Source organism: Phoca vitulina, unplaced genomic scaffold, assembly GCF_004348235.1.
Source record: "Phoca vitulina isolate PV1807 unplaced genomic scaffold, GSC_HSeal_1.0 scaffold20, whole genome shotgun sequence".
NCBI lineage: Eukaryota > Metazoa > Chordata > Mammalia > Carnivora > Phocidae > Phoca > Phoca vitulina.
The window spans coordinates 25,123,347-25,144,501 of record NW_022589723.1 but is presented as its reverse complement, the minus strand read 5'-3'; the positions used below and the strand labels follow the sequence as shown (position 1 = coordinate 25,144,501).

At 35.1% G+C, this 21,155-nt stretch overlaps 1 protein-coding gene across 4 annotated transcripts in view; it reads left to right on the top strand.

The window, feature by feature from the left end:
• Nucleotides 1-21,155, top strand: part of ADAM10 (ADAM metallopeptidase domain 10) — a 136,037-nt gene that overhangs the window by 69,095 nt on the left and 45,787 nt on the right. For all 4 annotated transcript variants that reach the window (XM_032418012.1, XM_032418015.1, XM_032418013.1 and 1 more), the window contains exons 5-6: nt 5,466-5,566; nt 20,627-20,776. In XM_032418012.1, coding sequence (XP_032273903.1) covers nt 5,466-5,566; nt 20,627-20,776 — 251 coding nt within the window. The remainder of the gene's footprint in view (nt 1-5,465; nt 5,567-20,626; nt 20,777-21,155) is intronic.

Below are 21,155 nucleotides of genomic sequence, written 5' to 3'. Positions count from 1 at the left end.
GTGGTTCTGTTCTTAAATTTCTGCTAGCTTCCTTTCAACCGCTGCTGTTAGCCTATAGGTGGTGTGCTATTATACTAGTATTTGTTTGACTTCTAGAAATCCATTCTAATATCTGCTACATATACAATGTCAACAAATATATGTGTGTGTATACTTGTATATGTTTATTTGTCTATAACTATATTAGCTTTATATATTATACAATGTAGGTGAGATACCCATTGAGCAGTATGTGTTTGAGTACCCTAATCTTAATGTTCAAATGCTCAGTATCAATGCCAATATATTGATGACAACAGTGTCAGTGTGTCTAGTATTACTAATAACTGGAAAGTATTTATATTTTATTGGATTACTATATAATAAGGACTGCTGAATATGTATAAATCAGACACGTATATTCTTCTTTGGCTTCCGTTATCATCATACTACAGAGAATGATGTTACAGTTGTTTAAGACAGGGGTATTTTTGTTTTGTTCCTGAATTCAGTAAGATACTCATTTAAATGCTGTGCATGTTTACTGGTTCAAGTGTTTGGAAGTATAAAATTCTCACTTCCAGAAATACTTTGTAGTAGCTCTTTTGTGCCTGTGTAGAAACAGATTCAAAATATATTTCTTAGTATGTTTTTTTTTTTAAAGATTTTATTTATTTATTAGAGAGAATGAGCATGAGCGGGGGGAGGGACAGGAGGAGAGGGAATAGCAGACTCTGCTGAGCAGGGAGCTGGACTCAGAGCTCGATTCCAGGACCCCAAGATCACGACCTGAGCCGAAGTCAGATGTCCAACCAACTGAGCCACCCGGGTGCCCCTCTTAGTATGTTTTGAATGGAGGTGTATCCTAATTCCTGTCATGGTCAGATTATGATACTTGTTTTTCTCAAATTTGAAGAATATCAAGATATCAACTGATTTATATATTGAAGTATTATAATTGAACTAAATTATGTATTGAAGCAAAAATGTTATTTTGACATATTTGTTATGTGGTGGACTTATAACCACATTGCTAACAAGCTTCACAGCTCTTTTTACTTTTTAAAACTGAAAATCTTGCATTGAGTAAATCTTCTTAAACTGTTCGAACAGTGATAACATTTCTCTAAGCATGTGAAGTATTTTACCTGGGTGTTAGAGAGTTTATGAGTTTCTGTCTTTAGCTAAAAGTGGAATTATCGTGTCCATGAGTCTTCAGCTTAACTGTATGTCTCATTTTTTGGCAAAAGTTCTATCTGGGGATGAGTGAAAACTAATTATAAATGAAAACATTCAGAAAATGATAATAAATACTAATACTGCTAAAGAATTTCTGATATGCTAGTCTAAGATTATTTTGGCACTGTCTGTGATTGGAAAAATTTGCCAAATGCCATTGGAGAGCAGATACAAAATGAGTTTTTCTCTCTTTGACGAACATATTCACCATCTATTAAGGCAGTGCTAACTGCAGTACCAAAAAGCCCCCAAATTCAGTGGCAAAATGCACTAAAAGCTCATTTCTCACTATCTAACAGTTTAAGGTGAGTATTCCTCATCAGGCAGCTTTTCTTCAATAAGTAATTCAGGAATCCAGGGTACTTTATTTCATGCTGTTCCCAGGTTGTCTCCCACCAGCCATTTGGAAGGGGAAAAGAGCATGGAGGATCCTGTCTCGTGCACTTCCCTACTGCTCATGTTCCTTCAACTTGAACTTGGTTATATATCACACCTAACTTGGAAGGGAGCTGGGAAATCCAGTGTAGCTTTGTATGCAGGATAATGAGGACCTGTTGGTCAATGCCTACCCAACTATGCCAAGAGAAAAATTATTTTTTTCAAATAAAATTTTTGAATAGTTAAAAACTTTTTTTTATTGGCTAAGCGATATACTGATATGAAGGGTTTTGGGGACATTTATGTATTTTGGTAAACAAATTATTCCCTCTGCCCCCATTATTCTTTCTTTTGTTCTTTCTTCTTTTCTTTTTGGTAATGGTGAGGCGTGTGGGATGAGGAGACCAGGTATGGTAGATGTTTAGGGAAAGTTCATCTGAAAATTGATTGTAATGATTTAATCACAGGGCTTGTCCTTTAAAAGGCTAATAAGTTAAATAGTTTTTTATTTGGGAGTGGTGTCATCGGTGTCCACGCTTGTGTGTCTGTGTTAATGTCTCTGTGTGAGAGATAGCAGTTTGAGTTTGGGGGTTATTAAGTTGGTTTTAAGAAATGTCATGATAAAATCAGAACTGTAGTTTGAAATAGTTCTTTTTTTAAAGTTTTAATTTTAATTCCCATATAGTTAACATACAGTGTTCTATTAGTCTCAGGTGTCAAAATAGCTCTTTTTTGTGTGTGTATTGGGAGATGTCTAATTCAACTATAAGAATTTCATCAAATGGTAAATATGCATTTATTTCACTGAACTTAAATTGGCCTAAGGTAAGTGGTAAAATAGATTCTTATTATCTTAAATACCGACTTAATGAACAAATCTAAATTAAGGCACCATAAACTGACCTGTTAGTGGAAAAATAAGAACATAACATATTAATTGAATAGTAAGTTAGTTGCTTATCACATTGGAACAGAAACTAAACTTTTGAAAATATATAAATTAGTTTCATCCATTTTTATATGGCAAAATATTTTATGTATCAGTAACTCTGAGTGTATTTTTTACTTACCTGCCTAGTTGCTGCCAGGGTCAGCAGAAGGATTCCTCCTCATATACATTGTTATCTTAAATAGATAAGCCATTTTCTTAGCCATGAGTTAAGGGAAAACAAGCCAGAGAATCAGTCCACATTCTTAATTACTGGAGTCTGGACTATCCTAGTACGGGGGTAAAATAAAATAGTACAAAATTATGGATGTATAAATGATATCAAACTATGAACATGGCTTTATAATAACAATTAAAATAAGTAGCAAAGTTCCAAGGGATCTAAATTCTGTTAACTAAAAAAGGTACTTAAGTATGTGTATAAACTTGCCTATGAATATGACTGTATATTTTTTCTTTGTTTATTAAAATGAGTGTTCTTGGCATGAAGGAACTTCTTCACCTGGTGGTTCAGGCAAGCTAGATTTTCAGGTTAAAATTATATTATCAGAGGAAGGTATTGTGGTGATTATAACCCCAAATCTTCTAGAAGGTGAGAATTGAAAATCTGGGCATATTACATTGGAAAACTTTTCAGCCTTTGTGGCAGATTCTTACTAGATACATGTTGGATGGTGTTATGTTTTTACTTTCTCAAAGTCAACCTTTGAAATGCTAAAATAATATACATATTAGGTTTTTTCTCATTTGGCACTTCAGTGCCACTTTGAAATCATTTGTTCTACCAACATTGCAGTCTTTTAGTCCTAATTTTATTTTGAAAAATTTTAAACTTAAAAAAAGTTAAAAGAATTGTGCAATAAACACATAATATCCTTCTCCCAGATCTGCCATTAAAAAAAATTTTTTTTTTGCACCCCTCCAACACTTTTTGGGGAACTAGTTGAAAATAGGTTGTAGACATCATGAAACTTCATTGCTAAACACATCCGCTAAAGCACACACTCCCTAAGAATATGTACATTTTCTTTTTTTAAAGATTTTATTTATTTATTTGACAGAGAGAGACACAGCGAGAGAGGGAACACAAGCAGGGGGAGAGGGAGAGGAAGAGGCAGGCCTCCCGTCGAGCAGGGAGCCCTATGTGGGGCTCGATCCCAGGACCACAGGATCATGACCTGAGCCGAAGGCAGACACCCAATGACTGAGCCACCCAGGCGCCCCTGAATATGTACATTTTCATAAATAGCTATAGTAGTGTTTCACCCCTAAAAAAATTAGTTCAGTAATATCATTTACTATCCAGTCTGTAATAAAATTTCTCCAGTAGTCCTAAGAAAGCCTTTTTTGCATTTGTTTATTATGTCTCTTTTAGTGTCTTAATTACCAGGCTCCCCTACCCTTAGTTATCAACTTTTTCTGTTTTTTTTCTTTAAATGACATTGCCATTTTTTACTTGTCTAGGTCAGTGACTTATAGGATATTCTGCATTTTGTTGTGTCTGATTGTTTATTCATGATTAGATTCAGTGAACATATTTGGTCAATATTGTATAGGGAAAGCTGGGGATTCCTTACTGCATCACATCAGAGGCACATATTTTTCTGCTACTGGTCGTGCTTAGCTTGATTACTTGGTGAGAATTACTATATCTTTAGTGTGAAGGTACCGGTGTCCTTTATAATTAATAAATAATCTATGGAGTGATACTTTCAGAGACTCTGAATATCTTGTTACCTCATATCTTTCACCTTATGGTTTTAGTACCCATTAATGATCCTTACCTAAATCACTTTATACATGTGGAGTTATAATGTGGTAACATTTTAAGTGTATCATTTCACATTTATTGATTGGAATTTTACAGTTTTTGCAGTCTTGACCTCTGATAAAAAACTAAAGTTTAAGTCAGAACTGTTAGTATCAGTAAATGTAGGTTGTCCCATAACCCTTCCCTCTTAACTGCTAGATTAAATTTGTGTTGTACTATGTAATTAGCATTTCCAAAGAAATAGGTCACTAGTATCCACTTTAGGTTCTAGATTTTCTTAAGAAACTACCTGCAGTGTTTCTAATTATAATTCTTTTACTATATCTTAAGCTACTTAAGGATTTTGCAGTGCTTCCCCTCTCACCCATGTCTTGGTATTTTATCTTGACAGTTCTCTTAATTATGGTAACTTGATTATATTATAAAATATGTTCATGAATAAGAACCCTAGCAAGGGAGAAGTATGAAATTTGAGAGAGTGGAATAAGCTTTTAAATGACTAAACTAAAATGGAACAGCTATCTAGAAATAGAACCAATTCAGTTATGGATAAATTAATCACTGCTTAATTATAAAGGGAAAACAAATGATGATAAAATAGTTATTGGCTTATAAAGCACTCAATTGAATTACATTTTGAAGAAATTTAAAGCAGACATACTCTGCTTTTACTGTGCCATGAAGCATGTTTTTGGGTCACTTTTCCTTGAAGCCAGTTGGTATTCATTGAAGGAATTCAAGCTATGTAGAATATTATATTAGTCTAACTGTAGTTCAGCTTGGGTTGTACATTTGCAGCATAGGAAATTTAATGTGTTTGGAGGGAAAGTTATAAATGACGAAATGAAGTAAATTGCAGTATTAACATACTTTATATATCCGAAGCAGGAAAGGTTGGGAAAGTTAAACCTAGAATGAAGAATGATTATTGTCCTTTTTTTAGAATTCACAAATCATCTATATGACAAAAATCTAGAGACCAGTGATGTTTTATTGGGGGAGAACTTGCGAACCTGCCAGCTTTTAAAATGAGGATGCTCAGTAAGCATCTATGGCTTTCGTTAATTGTGACGGTTAATTTTTCATTTATAAGATAATTAGAAATCTCTAAACATATGATAGTAATGACCTTACTTCTTTGTGTTTTAGACTATCCCCATAAATATGGTCCACAGGGGGGCTGTGCAGATCATTCAGTATTTGAAAGGATGAGGAAGTACCAGATGACTGGTGTAGAGGAAGTAACACAGGTAAGGATTTTAATACTAGCTTGCATTTAAGAAATGGAAATGAGCCTGGGCATGTGTTTCTGCATTAAAAATGTATATTCTAGAATTTCTGAAAGATTTATACCACTGTGGGGAAATAATTTATATTTTTTAATGTTCAAAAGGCTAGGTAACTTGCCTATAATAAAGACATGGTGCTGAGATTGGAATGTGTGACTCAAAAAACGTGTGACTCAAAAAACATTAAGTTACATGTCCAAAATATACTCTGTCTTACATGTTTTGTTGTCAAGTTATGAAAAATTTAGTCTGAACATGTGTTTTGTATAAATGTAAGTATTTGTATTAGTATGAAAATTAGAGCGACCAAATTCCCCTGGTTTGCCTGGGACTTCTCTAGTTTAACACTAAAAATCATGTGTTCCTAAGCAAACTGAGATGGTTAGGCACTATAATAAAAATCACAAGGCTTTTGATACACACACACACACACACACACACACACACACACACACGTTTGTTTATTTGTCTAATTAATTGATTTTTAAAGTAATCTCTATGTCCAGTGTGGGGCTCCAACTCTGCTTTTGATATATTAAGTTTTTTCACCATTTGACTATTGTTTTTTTACTCTTTTTTTGACCTTTTTATTTTTTTTTTTTATTTTTTTTTTTAAAGATTTTATTTATTTATTTGACAGAGAGAGAGACAGTGAGAGAGGGAACACAAGCAGGGGAACTGGGAGAGGGAGAAGCAGGCTCCCCGCTGAGCAAGGAGCCCGATGCGGGGCTTGATCCCAGGACCCTGGGATCATGACCTGAGCCGAAGGCAGACGCTTAACGACTGAGCCACCCAGGCACCCTTTTTTTGACCTTTTTAAAAATAGTTAATTCAAAGGGCGCCTGGGTGGCTCAGTCGTTAAGCGTCTGCCTTTGGCTCGGGTCGTGATCTCAGGGTCCTGGGATCAAGTCCCACATTGGGCTCCCTGCTCAGCGGGAAGCCTGCTTATCCCTCTCCCACTCCCCCCACTTGTGTTCCCTCTCTCGCTGTCTCTCTCTCTCTCTGTCAAAAAATAAATAAAATCTTAAAAAATAGTTAATTCAAAACACAGATTTAAAATTAAAAATTTATTTTTATGGTAAAACATTTATTATGTATTTTGGCATCTTTTCTAAAAGTAGTAAGATGGAGTAATGTTGCTTGAGTTTCTTGAGTCACAAATGCAGATATGTGTATTTCTTGATCTGCAGAATGGCACAAATAATTCCATTTCAGGTGCATCTTTCAAGTACAAGTGAGATTTTATTCTTGTACTTGTTGAATAATTATGTGTCAATCTTCTGCCATATGTCAGAGACTGGTAGGTTCTGGGAGTATGTGGAGATGAACATGAAAGCTTGTTCTCAAAAAATTAATAACACTTGACCCTTGAACAACATGGTGCTGACCTTTGTGCAGTTGAAAATCTGCATATAACTTTTAACTTCCCAAAAACTTAACTACTGATAGCCTCCTGTTGATTGGATACCTTATTGTATCCATTCAGTAAGACTGTTATGAACAATTAATGAACAGTTAGTTAAAGTATTTTATATGTTATATGTATTATATACTGTATTCTTATAATAAAGTAAGCTAGATAAAAAAATGTTATTAAGAAAATTATAAGGAAGAGAAAATACACTTACAGTATGGTAGTTTATGTATGGAAAAAATTGCATATTAGTGGACTCACACAGTTCAGACCCATGAAGGGTTTGTTCAAGGGTCAGTTGTAGTTTAATTGGTGACACAGAGAAACAATTGAGAGTGGTAAGAGATAGAAGAGGATTAAGCATAGGGTGGTACTGTACACAAATGAGGAGTAGTTAATCTAGCCTATGAAGTATTTGAGGACAATAATTAGAAATTAAAAGAATAAGCAGAAGTTAGGTTGACTGTGAAGAGCTAGGAAGACAGGAGGAACAGAGAGATAGCAAGACCAGTAAAGAATTTTTAATTCCAGGGTAGGGTACAAAACTAGAGACTGGGAAACTAATTTGAAGTGTTTCAGTTACTCAATTGAGAATAGTGGCTTGTGGGTGCTTGGGTGGCCCAGTTGTTAAGTGTCTGCCTTTGGCTCAGGTCATTTGGGATCGAGCCCCACATCAGGCTCCCTGCTCAGTGGAAAGCCTGCTTCTCCCTCTCCCACTTCCCCCTGCTTGTATTCCCTCTCTCACTGTCTCTCTCTCTCTCTCTGTCAAATAAATAAATAAAATCTTAAAAAAAAAAAAAAAGAATAGTGGCTTGTACTAAGGTATTGGTAATGTGGATAAAGAGGACAAGACTACAGAATACTAAATATAAGAGAGTTTAGCAGTGGCTAGATATAACATTCATATACAAAAGTAGGTTGCATTTCTTTGTATCAGCAGACTACCAGAAAAAGAGGACATCATTAATAATAGTATCAAGAATATCATGATTTGAAGAATCAGTGTAACAAGGAATTACAAGCCTGTATAAGGAAAATTATAAAACTTCAGAAGAAAAGTTAAAGAAGATTGATTTTAAATAAATGGAGAGATATACCATAGTTGTGGAAAATAATACCTAATACCATAAAAACATCAATTTTCCCCATATTGATTTGTAGGTTCACTGCAATTCCAATATAAATTACAACACGGTTATTCACAGCATAATGGTGGGTTGAAAATGTTATAGAGAAAAGTATGTTATAGAGAAAAGTAAAGGCTAAGAAGAAGTAGGGCCCACCCTAAAGGTGGTGAGCAGGAAAGAGGGATTTACCCTGGAAGATATTGAAACTTCTTATAATAATTGAGAGTATGATATTAGCATAGGATGAACAAGTTGACCAGAGGAATGAAATTGAGCGCTCAGAAGAAGACCGATACATGTGTGAAACTTTGTTATATAGTAGAGGTAGAAGCTCAAATCAGTGAGGAAAAGTAGAGATCATTGAATAATTGGAGCCAGAAAAAAATGTCCATTTGGAAAAAAATGAAGTTAGGTCTCCATCTTATATTACATTTAAAACAAAACAAAACTCCAGGTATATTAAAGTATTAAATGTCTAAAATGAAAAATGTGAAATGCTTAGTGGAAAAAGTAGGTGGAGATTTTCCTTCTAGCTGTGATGGAGTAACTGGTAATCCAACTAGACCTCCTGTAAATATATGAAGACTGAACTGAACAAAATATTTGAAACAGTTATTTTCAAAACATTGGACAATAGGCAGTGAAGGACTGAGATCCCCGAGAGGGTAGAAATAAGTCTCTCTGTGATTTCCCTGATTTTTTTGACTGGAGGCAAAATTTTAGGTATGGCACAGGGGAAGGGGATCTTGAGAAGAGTGAGAAGTACATAGCAATTCTGCTGAGTTGAAGACAGGTCAAAGTTTAGGAAGGCTTAGGTATCTGGTCTTAGGACAGAGTACCCGAGAAGAGAGGACTACACTAGGAAAAAGCTCCAGATATCTGGACAGGGGTTACCCTGAGTCTTAGCTGTAAACTAACCTGTGTGTGCAGAGGGTGAGGGTTGTATTAGACAATTACCAGGAAGGACAAACTATTGGAAAGTATATAAATTGAACAACTGTAAGAAATTACACTTGGTAGAGATCCCAAGCCATGGTAGGAGTAGGTTGACCTCATCTAAAGACTACTTCAAACCTGCCTTTATTAAGCTGAAAAATCAAGCTTGAAAAAGATCAAAGTGATTTTTAAGTAAATTAGTTCCCGGTCAGAATAAAGCTCAATAATATTTGTTAAAGGAGGACACAGAATGCAGATACTTAACAATGTAAACATTCATTACGTCTAACATTCAAAAAACATTACTAGATGACAAAAAGATGAAAAATGTAATCTATAGTCAGGAGAAGAAAACACCCAGATAGAAACAGAACCAGAAATTACAGGCATTAGCACACAAGGACTTTAAAGCAACTATTATTAGTATGTTCAAAGAATTACAGAAAAACATGAAAACAGAGAATAAAAATTATAATAAAGAACCAAATGTAACTTAAAGAACTGTGAAAAGTACATTTTCTGAATTGAAAAATTTGATGGATGGACTTAAGAGCAAATTAGTTATTGCAGAAGCTAACATAAGAAAACATGAATAAAGGACAATAAAACAATAGAAATAACCCAAATCTAAGCACAGAGAGAAAATAATTGGGAGTCCAAGGAGGAGGGAATGTAGAACAAAGATTTGAAAAATTAATATTTCCAGAATTTTAAGATATGAAAAAAAGCCTAAGAAGCTCAGTGAAACTAAGGCAGGATAAACACAAAATCATACCAGGATACATTAAAATCAAATTACTGGGAATCACTAGAAATAAGAGGGGTGCCTGGCTGGCTCAGTCAGTGGAGCATGTGACTCTTGATTTCAGGGTTGAGTTCAATTCCCACATTGGGGGTAGAGATTACTTAAAAATAAAATCCTTTAAAAAAAAACAACAACAGCCACAGAAAGGAAGACATGTTTACATACAGGGAACAAATAATAAGAAAAACTGTTGCCTCCCCATCACACATTGCAAACTGAAGACATACATGGAATGACATCTTTAAAGTGTTGAAAGAAAAACTCTCAAACTAGGATTCTGTATTCTGTGAAGATAATATTAAAATATGAGTGCAAATTAAAGATCTTCTTTAGACAAAGCTGGGAGAATTTGCCTCTAGGAGATTTACATTGCAAGGAATGTTAAAGGATGTTTTTCAGGTAGAAAAGGATACCAGATGGAAATGTAGATTTATACAAAGAAGTGAAGAGCATAAAATAGTAAATACATAGGGGCGCCTGGGTGGCGCAGTCGGTTAAGCCTTTGATTCTTGGTTTTGGCTTAGGTGGGGATCTCAGGGTTGTGGGATTGAGCCCTGCATTGGCCTCCATGCTCTGTGTGGAGTTTGCTTGTGACTCTCTCTCCATCTGTCTTCCCCACTTCCCCCCTTCACATGCACGCCCTCTCTCTCTTTCAAAAATAAATAAATCTTTAAAAAGATAGTAAATACATAGGTAGAATATAAAGGACATTTTTATCATTTAAATATTTTCTTTAAGAGATAATTAAAATATTAATGTAAAATGTGTCTATAATATACGAAGAATCAAAATTTATGATAATGGCATGAAAGATAGGAGGAGGGAAAGTAGCAATATATTGTTGTTTCTTACACTATACAAGAAGTCGTATAATTTTGGCAGGTAGACTCTGCTATTAAAAAGTTGGGTATTGGAAACCTTAGTGCAGAGCTCAGCAACCTACAGCCCGTGGACCAGCTGCTTGTTTTTGTAAATAAAGTTTTATTGGAATGCAACCACAGTCATTCACAGGTGCATGTCTGTGGCTGCCTTTGCGCTACATTGGTAGAGTTGAGTAGTTGTAACAGAGACAGTGTGGCCCAAAAGTCTAAGTATTTACTATCGTCCTTTTAAGAAGATGTTTACAGTGATGTCCCCTGCCCTGGAGTTACCACTGAAAGAAAATCAAGGAGATATAGTTAACAGGTCAATAAAGGAAATCAAATGTGCAGTTGACCCTTGAAAACATGGATTTGAACTGCACAGGTCCTCTTATATGTGGATTTTTTTTCAGTAAATACTGTACAGTACATTAATTATAGCACTATAAATGTATTTTCTCTTACTAGCTTACTTTATATATGAATAAAGTATATAATATATATTGTATGCAAAATATATGTTAACTAGTTATTTTTTTTCAGTAAGGCTTCCAGTCAACAGCAGACTATTAGTATTTAAGTTTTTGGGAAGTCAAAAGTTATATGCAGATTTTCAACTGTGTGAGAGGTTGGCATCCCTAATCCCTGGGTTGTTCAAGGATCAACTGGAGTTTAAAATACTCAATTAATCCAAAAGAAGGTAGGAGAAAAAAAAAAGGAACAAGGAACATATAGGACAAATAGAAAATAAATAAAATAAGTTTAAATCTAATCATGCTGATGATTACATTAAATGTAAATGGACTACCCACATTAATTTAAAAAGCTGAGATGGTAAGAGTGATTAAAGCAAGACCAAATCTGTCTAAAAGAAATGTAGTTAAAAAAATTTTTTTTTAGATTTAAAGTCAATTAATTAACATATAATGTATTGTTAGTTTCAGAGGTAGAGGTCAGTGATTCATCAGTCTTATATAATACCAGTGTTCATTACATCACATGCCCTCCTTAATGTCCATCACCCAGTTATTCCATTCCCCCACCCCTTCCCCTCCAGCAACCTTCAGTTTGTTTCCTATGATTAAGAGTGTCTTATGGTTTGTCTCCCTCTCTGATTTCATCTTGTTTGATTTTTTTCCTCTCTTCCCCTATGATCCTCCATTTTGGTTCTTAAATTCCACATATGAGGAAGATAATATGATAATTGCCTTTCTCTGATTGACTTATTTTGTTTCACATAATACACTCTAGTTCCGTCCACATCGTTGCAAATGGCAAGATTTCATTTTTTTGATGGCTGAGTAGTATCCCATTGTGTGCGCGCGTGTGTGTATGCATATATACGTACGTGTATATGTATACGCACACGTACATACATATATATACACCATTATATACACACACATGCATATATATACACCATTGTATATCACATCTTCTTTATCCATTCAGATGTCAGTGGACATCTTGACTCTTTCTATAGTTTGGCTATTGTGGACATTGCTGCCATAATCGTTGGGGTAAATACCCAGTAGTGCAATTGCTGGATTGTAGGGTAGCTCTATTTTCAACTTTTTGAGGAGCCTCCATACTGTTTTCCAGAGTGGCTGTACCAGCTTGCATTCCCACCAGCAGTGTTAAGAGGGTTCCCCTTTCTCTGCATTCTCACCAACACCTGTTGTTTCCTGACTTGTTAATTTTAGCCATTCTGACTGCTGTGAGGTGGTATCTCATTGTGCTTTTGATTTGTATTTCCCTGATGCCAAGTGATGTTGAGCAATTATTTATGTGTCTGTTGGCCATTCGTATGTCGTCTTTGGAGAAATGTCTGTTCTTGTCTTCTGCCCATTTCTTGATTGGATTATTTGTTCTTTGGGTGTTGAGTTTGATAAGTTTTTTATAGATTTTGGATACTAGCCCTTTATCTGATAAGACATTTGCAAATACCTTCTCCCAATCTGTTGGTTGTCTTTTGGTTTTGTTGACTGTTTCCTTTGCTATGCAAAAGCTTTTTATCTTGATGAAGTCCCAATAGTTCGTTTTTGCCTTTTGTTTCCCTTGCCTTTGCAGACCTGTCTAGCAAGAAGTTGCTGCGGCCAAGGTGACAGAGGTTGCTGCCTGTGTTCTCTAGCATTTTGATGGGATTCTTGTCTCACATTTAGGTCTTTCATCCATTTTGAGTCTATTTTTGTGTGTGGTGTAAGGAAGTGGTCCAGTTTCATTCTTTGGCATGTGGCTGTCCAATTTTCCCAGCACCATTTGTTGAAGAACCTTTTTTCCTTTGGATATTCTTTCCTGCTTTGTTGAAGATTAGTTGACCATAGACTTGAGGGTCCATTTCTTGGTTCTCTGTTCTGTTCCATTGATCTATGTGTCTGTTTTTGTGTCAGTACCGTACTGTCTTGATGATTACAAGCTTTGTAATAGAGCTTGAAGTCTGGAATTGTGATGCCACCAGCTTTGGTTTTCTTTTTCAGCATTCCTTTGGCTATTTGGGGTCTTTTCTGGTTCCATACAAGTTTTAGGATTATTTGTTCTAGCTCTGTGAAAAAAGTTGATGGTATTTTTTTTGAAGATTTTATTTATTTATTTGAGAGAGAGAGTGCAAGTGAGAGAGCACAAGGAGGGGGAGCAGCAGAGGAAGAGGGAGAAGCAGACTCCCTGCTGAGCAGGGAGCCCAAGGTGGGGCTCTATCCCAGGACCCTGGGGTCATGACCTGAGCCAAAGGCAGATGCTTAACTGACTGAGCTACCCAGGCACCCCAAGTTGATGGTATTTTGATAGGGATTGCGTTGAATGTATAGATTGCCGTAGGTAGCATAGACATTTTAACAATATTTGTTCTTCCAATCCATGAGCATGGAACATTTTTCCATTTCTTTGTGTCTTCCTCTGTTTCTTTCATGAGTGTTCTATAGTTTTCTGAGTACAGATCCTTTGCTTCTTTGGTTAGGTTTATTCCTAGGTATCTTAGGGTTTTTGGTGCAATTGTAAATGGAATCGACTCCTTAATTTCTCTTTCTTCTGTCTCGTTGTTGGTGTATAGAAATGCAATTGGTTTTTGTGCATTGATTTTATTTCCTGCCATGTTGCTGAATTCCTGTATAAGTTTTAGCAATTTTAGGGTTTTCCACATGAAGTATCATGTCATTTGCAAAGAGTGAGGGTTTGACTTCTTTGCGGATTTGAATGCCTTTTATTTCTTTTGTTGTCTGAGGCTAGGACTTCTAGTACTATGTTGAACAACAGTGATGATAGTGGACATCCCTGCCGTGTTCCTGAGCTTAAGGGGAAAGCTCTTAGTTTTTCCCCAATGAGAATGATATTCACTGTTGGCTTTTCATATATGGCTTTTATGATATTGAAGTATGTTCCCTCTGACCCTACACTGTGAAGAGTTTTAATCAAGAAAGGATGCTGTACTTCGTCATATGCTTTTCCTACATCTATTGAGAGGATCATACAGTTCTTGTCCTTTCTTTTATTAATGTAGTGTATTACGTTGATTGATTTGCGGATGTTGAACCACCCTTGCAGCCCAGGGATAAATCCCACTTAGTCTTGGTGAATAATCCTTTTAATGTACTGTTGGATCCTGTTGGCTAGTATTTTGGTGAGAATTTTTGCATCCATGTTCATCAGGGATATTGGTCTGTAATTCTCCTTTTTGGTGGGGTCTTTGTCTTGTTTGGGGATCAAGGTGGTGCTGGCCTCATAGAAAGAGTTTGGAAGTTTTCCTTCCATTTCTATGTTTTGAAACAGCTTCAGAAGAATAGATATTAATTCTTCTTTACATGTTTGGTAGAATTCCCCTGGGAAACCATCCGGTCCTGGACTCTTGTTTGTTGGGAGATTTTTGATTACTGCTTCAATTTCCTTGCTAAAAGAAATGCAGTTTAATGTAAAGACACAGATAGTTTAAAAGAATGGTAAAGCATGTATCATAAAATGCCAATCATAAGAATGTTAGAGTGACCATATTAATATTAAAGAATGTGTATCAGTTCACAGAATATTACTGTGGACAAGGAGGGACCTTTTACTTTATCATGGAGAAATAATCCTAAATGTTAGTTAATAATGCAGTTAGTAATAGAGCTGTGCAATACATTAAGCAAAAACTGACAAAACTGGAAGGATAAGTGGAAAAATCTACAAATTATAGTTGGAGGTACACTTATTTCTGAGTAGAGAAGTTGACTGATACGTTGATAGAGCAAGTAGACAGAAAACCAGTTAGGATATAGGACACTTGAACACCACTCTGAACCAACCTGACCTAATTGACATTTATAGAGCTCTCCACTCAAGAGTAGCAGATCTACATTCTTTTCAAGTGTGCATGAACATTTGCTAGCATATGCTAGGCTATAAAAGAAGTCTCAATACGTTCAAAAGGATTGAAATTATATAGAATAAGTTCTTGGGTGTTAAGGAAATTGAATTAGAAATCAATAACAAAAAACCTGGAAAATTCTGAAATTTTTAGAAATTATGTCACATCAAATAATGCAGTTGGGAACTATTTTGAAGTGAATAACAAAAACACAAAATAATAAAATTTGTTAGATTCAGCTTAAGCTGAATAATCACTGAAAGAAAATTTAATGCAAGGAAAGTTAAAGGATGTTCTTTGGTTAGAAAAAGGATGGAAACCAGATGGAAATTTAAATCTATACAAAGAAGTGAAGAGTGCACAGGAAACATTTGCTAACAACAAAGAATGTGAAGTTTAAATGATCATATTAGAAAAGAAGAAAGTTCTAGAAATCAGTCACATAAGCTTCCACCTTAAAAAGCTAGACCGGGAAGTACAAATTAAACTCCAAGTAAATAGAAGGAATCAAGTAACAAGTAAGAGAGATATCAATGATATAAAAACAAGAGGAAATCAATAGAAAAGATTAACTGATAAACTTCCAGCTAGTCTGATCAAGAAATAAAGAGAAACCACAAATTAACAGTACCAGGAATGAAAGGGGATATTACTACACACATAAGTAGTTTAAATTTTGAGCACATTGAGCCAATAAATTTAACAGCCAATTTAATGGGCAAATTCCTTTACAGATACAAATTAAGAAAAACAGAAATAGAATAGTAGGTGTGTATATGATGATATTAGATTGATACTTAATAATTTTCCATCAAGGAGTGTTCAAGCCCAGATACCATTTCACAATAGAAGTCTAAGCATTTAAGAAAGAAAAAAATACCAATCTTATACAAAGCTCTTAAGAAAATAAAGGAGAACGGAAAACTTCTTAACACATTCTGTCAGAGCAGCATTACCCTGATGCCCACACCAGACAAAGACATTATAGGAAAACTAAACTACAAGCCAATATACCTTAGAAATATATATGCAAAATTTCTTAAACAAAATATTAACAAGTCAAACTCAGCAATATATAAAAGAAGATAACACATCATGATCATAGCATAATCAGGCAAGAAAAAGAAATGAAAGGCATACAGATTGTAAAGGAAATAAACTGCATTTATTTGTAGGTGACATTGAGAGTATGCTTAGAAAATCCTAATGAATCTAGGAAAAGGTATAAAATTAATAAGTAAATTTACCAAGGATATAGGATAGATACAAAGTCAGTATGAAAAAAATCATTCGTATTTTATAAAATACCAATGAACATTTAGAAAATGAAATTTAAAAAAACCCTCTAAAAATATCATTAAGAATATAAAATACTTAGAATAAATTTAATAAAATATGCACAAGACATAATATGAATGCTGTAAAACATTGCCAAGAAAAATTAACTGTCTAAATAAATGCAGAAATATACTGTGTTTATTGTTTGGAAGACTCAGTATGTCAGTTTTCCCCAAATTTTCAGTTTTCCCCAAATTGTTCTGTAGAGTCAGTCAGTGCAACCCCTATCGAAATCTCAATGGGGATTTATCTAGTAATTGATAAACTGATTCTCATAGTTAGGCTGAAATGTAAAGAACCTAGAATAGCCAAAAGAATTTTCAAAAAAGAACAAAGCTAGAGGATTTTGATTTTAAGCCACAGTAGTCAAGATAGTGTCCTCTTGACCTAAGGAGAGTGTCCATAGGGTCAGTTGATTTTCACAAAAGTCCCGAGAAAGAGCAGTGTGACAAATGGTACTGGCATAATTAATTGGATATCCATATAGAAAAAAAAAAAAAATCAAACCTTAGCCTGTACACTACACCTTATATAAAAATTAGCTGAAAATAGATAATAAATCTGTATGCTTAAGGCTAAAACTTAAAACTTCTAAAAAAAAAAGAAATTTTTGTCACTTTGGCATAGGCAACAATTTTTTAGGATACAAAAATACCCAACAAAATTTAATCAACTGGACTCTGTCAAATTAAAATCTCAAAAGACACAGTTAAGAAAATGTAAAAAGCCAATCAAAAACTAATGATGTAATGTATGGTGATTAACATAACATAATAAAAAAAATGAAAAAAAAAAAAGAAAATGTAAAAAGCCAGAGACTGTGCAAAAATGTCAGCAGTACATCTGACAAAAACTTCTCCAGAATATACAAAGAACTATTTTAACTTAAAAAAAATGCATGAGCTCCAGTTAAAAAATGGGCAAAGCATTTGAAAAGGTATTAAAAAATATTTTGGATTTTGGGGTAGAGAAATACTTTGAATATGACATAAAATCTTTTAACTATAAAAAATTGGATATATTTCACTCTATGAAAATTAAGAGTAAAAGACACCTTAAAGCAAAGATAGTTACAAACTTTGAGACAGTATTCACAATACATAAAACTAATAAGGAATTGTTTTCAAGAAATAGAGTAATCCTTTTCCTGTTTAGAACAGCTAATAAAAACCAACCTGGCCTCAAAATATAAAATTTTCTTTTGGTTAAAAGATTTTATTTATTTGAGAGAGAGCGTGCGCGTGTGTGCACGCACGAGCACGAGCTGGTGGGAGGGCCAGAGGAAGAGGGAGAAGCAGACTCCCTGCTGAGCAGGGAGCCAGATGTGGGGCTGAGCCACACAGGCACCCCGAAATACAATTTTTTTTTTTTTAAAGATTTTATTTATCCGACAGAGTGACAGCGAGAGAGGGAACACAAGCTAGGGGGAGTGGGAGAGGGAGAAGCATGCCTCCCGCCGAGCAGGGAGCCCGACGTGGGGCTCAATCCCAGGACCCTGGGATCATGACCTGAGCCAAAGGCAGACGCTTAACCGACTGAGCCACTCAGGCGCCCCATAAATCTTTTAAATATAAATATTTAAAAGTACCTATGTGTATGTTTATATGTGTGTCTGCATGTGCATGTTTGTGTGTGCGTTTGGAGGCATTGGAGAGAGAGCAAGGCTGTGAGGAATTATGGGGCTGGATCTTAGGAAAATATGAGAATGCCTAGACAAGTGAGCATGGCCTTTGGGGCATCTTTTCTCCAGGTGTATATTCTAGTTCCCGATAAGGTAGCTGAGAGACTGAGAAGCTGAGTAGAACTCTGCAGATTCTTGAGGCTAAGGATAAAAATAGTACTTACGGCCTTCTCAGAAGGGCTTTAGGTTGGGATCTTGAAGGGCTACTCCCTGGGAGTAAGCATGAGTCAAAAAATGTCCTAACTCCTTCTGTCACAGGGATTAAAATTCTGTATCACAGCTGCTTAATGTCTAATTAGAGTAAGGTGATCTAGGATTACTAGTGCATCAAGCCTAACTGATTGCCAGAAGAAAAAATAAATCTTGTCTTGAGAAAGGTATCATCACCTGAAGCCTAAAATTGTATCTGAGGTTTTTCAATTACGTTGTCTGGCACTCAGTTAAAAATAATAAGCATATGAACAAACAAGACAACATGATGGAAGAACAAGAGGAGAAAAACTATTGTATATTAAACATCAGTGATACAAGAATAAATGACACAGAGTATACACCCTCAGAGAGCTTACATTCTAGCTGGGATGCCAGACATGTAAACAACCTAAAGTTTTCCAGATAATGAAATGATCAGATACAGACTTCAACATGGTCAAATACATAAAGATGGAATTTAAAATTATAGCAGAAAACTGAAAATGAAAAAAAAGAGCCTGATGAAAATTCTAGAATTGAAAAGTATAACAGCAGAAATTAAGAATTTGATGGGTTTAGAGCTGGATGGTATATCATAAGAAAACAGTGAACCACTAAGAAACAAAAGGATAGAAAAATACAAAAAAGATATAAGAGAGAAGGGATTCCTTAAAAAGGTCTAACATATGTATAATTGATATCTCAGGGGGAAAAAAGTGAGAGTGAAATAGGGACAGATATGGCAGAAAGTTTTCCAAATATGATGGAGGATATCAACAAATTTGGTAAACCCTGCAATTAGAGTAGGATAAATACTTTCCAATGAAAGTAACACCCTAGCATATTATTAGAAAAGTCTAAGAACCAAAAGATATATACTCTTAAAAGCAACCAATAATAAAAGTCCAGTCACCTTCAAAGAAGCAGCAGTTGAAATGACAGCTCATTTTTCATTGGAGACTGTTGAAAACAGAAGACAGTGCAGTGTGCTGAAACTGAGTAATTGCCATCCTAGAATGCTGTACTCAATGAAAATAAATAAAGGTAAAATGAAGGCAGTAACTGAGAGAACAAACATGGAGTTGTCAAGGGAGAAGGAAAGTATAAAATGTGAGTGTAAATTTGGAATTGTGGCTTAAAATCTAATTTAATTTGAATTCTTCATTACTGTGTCATCAAAATTCACTTAAAATGGAGCTCTTAGATGTCAGCAAATGTTTAAGTGCTTGGGTTCAATAGCAGTGCTAATTCTTTAAACAAATACATACTGAATATCTACTGTTTGCCTGCCAAGTCTGTGTTAGGTGATAGCAGTATATCGAGAAGCAAACACAGAGGTAGTTTCTTCTTTCTGGAGCTCATATTCTAGTGGTTGAAGTAATGATGGTGGGCTAGGGACAGAAATTAAACCAATCACCACATAATAAACTAAAGTCGCACTATGTAAGGGACATGGGAATATGGTTCCGTGAGGTGGTATGATGGATAAATTGACCTTTGCTAAGTCTGAAGAGAGAAGTTAGCTAGGTCAGGAGAGACAATGGTAGTGTGTGCAGAGACTGCGTCAGGAGACAGACGATGCTGGAGGATTGGAAAGAAGGCCTGTTTAGTGTAGCACAGAGAGCAAGAGTTGAGTTCTGTGGTAGATAGTCTCTCTCTTTGAAATAATATAGAATGAGAAGAAACTGGGCAGGTAAGCAGAGACTGCAATGCTGATTTGGTGGCACATGTAAAGGATTTAGGGCTTTATCCTTAGAGCAGGAGGAAGCCTTGAAATCTATTGTACACGTGGGTAATATTTGCAAATTTGCATTTTGAAAAGATTGCATACAGTATGGAGAATAGAGTGAAGGCCAGTAGTGGATATGGATGGATTACATTGCTATTATTGCAGTATTCTAGGTAGTAAGTGATGGTAGCTTGGGCTGATGTGCGGGCGCCAGAGTTAATGGGCATATTCCCTAGGTATTTAGGGGATCGATCTGACAGCGCTCGGTAATAGATTGAGTATTAGAGGGAGATAGAAGAGGATATCAAAGTACTATAAACAACTATAAGACTTGCTTTATATTTAAATGATTACATATTAAAAGGTAGGTTTTGAAAATGTTTGAAAGAATTGCTTGAATAAATTACAAATCATCTATACAGTGGAATGTTATGAGGCTGAAAGCGAGGTTTATGAAGAATTTTTAACGGTGTGGGGGAATACCTGTGGTGTTCCATAATAAAATAGAATATGAAAGTCTACATAATGTGTGTTCTTAGCTATGTAAATTTATAATAATAGTGAAGCATACTAATTATCAGAATGACTTTTTTTGACATATAGACACCTCAAGAAGAACATGCTGTTAATGGTCCAGAACACCTGAGGAAAAAACGTACAACTTCAGCTGAAAGAAATACTTGTCAGCTTTATATTCAGACTGATCATCTGTTCTTTAAATATTATGGAACACGAGAAGCTGTGATTGCCCAGGTATTTATAATTTTGCTACTATTTTAGGAGTTCTCATACTGTTTCATTACACCTCTGTTTTCCTCTAAGAATTAAAAGTTAAGGCATATCCCTTTTTTGGAAAAAAAAAAAAAAACATATTTTCAATAATTATAAAATATGTAGGTTAAGTACACAGATGACTAAAAGACCAGGTAGGATATTTTAGAATCCTCCAAAACAGGTGTAAGAAAATGATTTCGTGAAGATGATGACATTGGAGCTTAGCTTTGAAAAGAGGGTGAAATTTTCAGCTGTGGTCCTAAAGGAGGGAAGAATAGAGGAATCATTCCAATGAGAAGTATTTAATTTCTGTTCTGTATTCCCATTGTACTTAGCACCTGTTTTTTGTTTTTTGTTT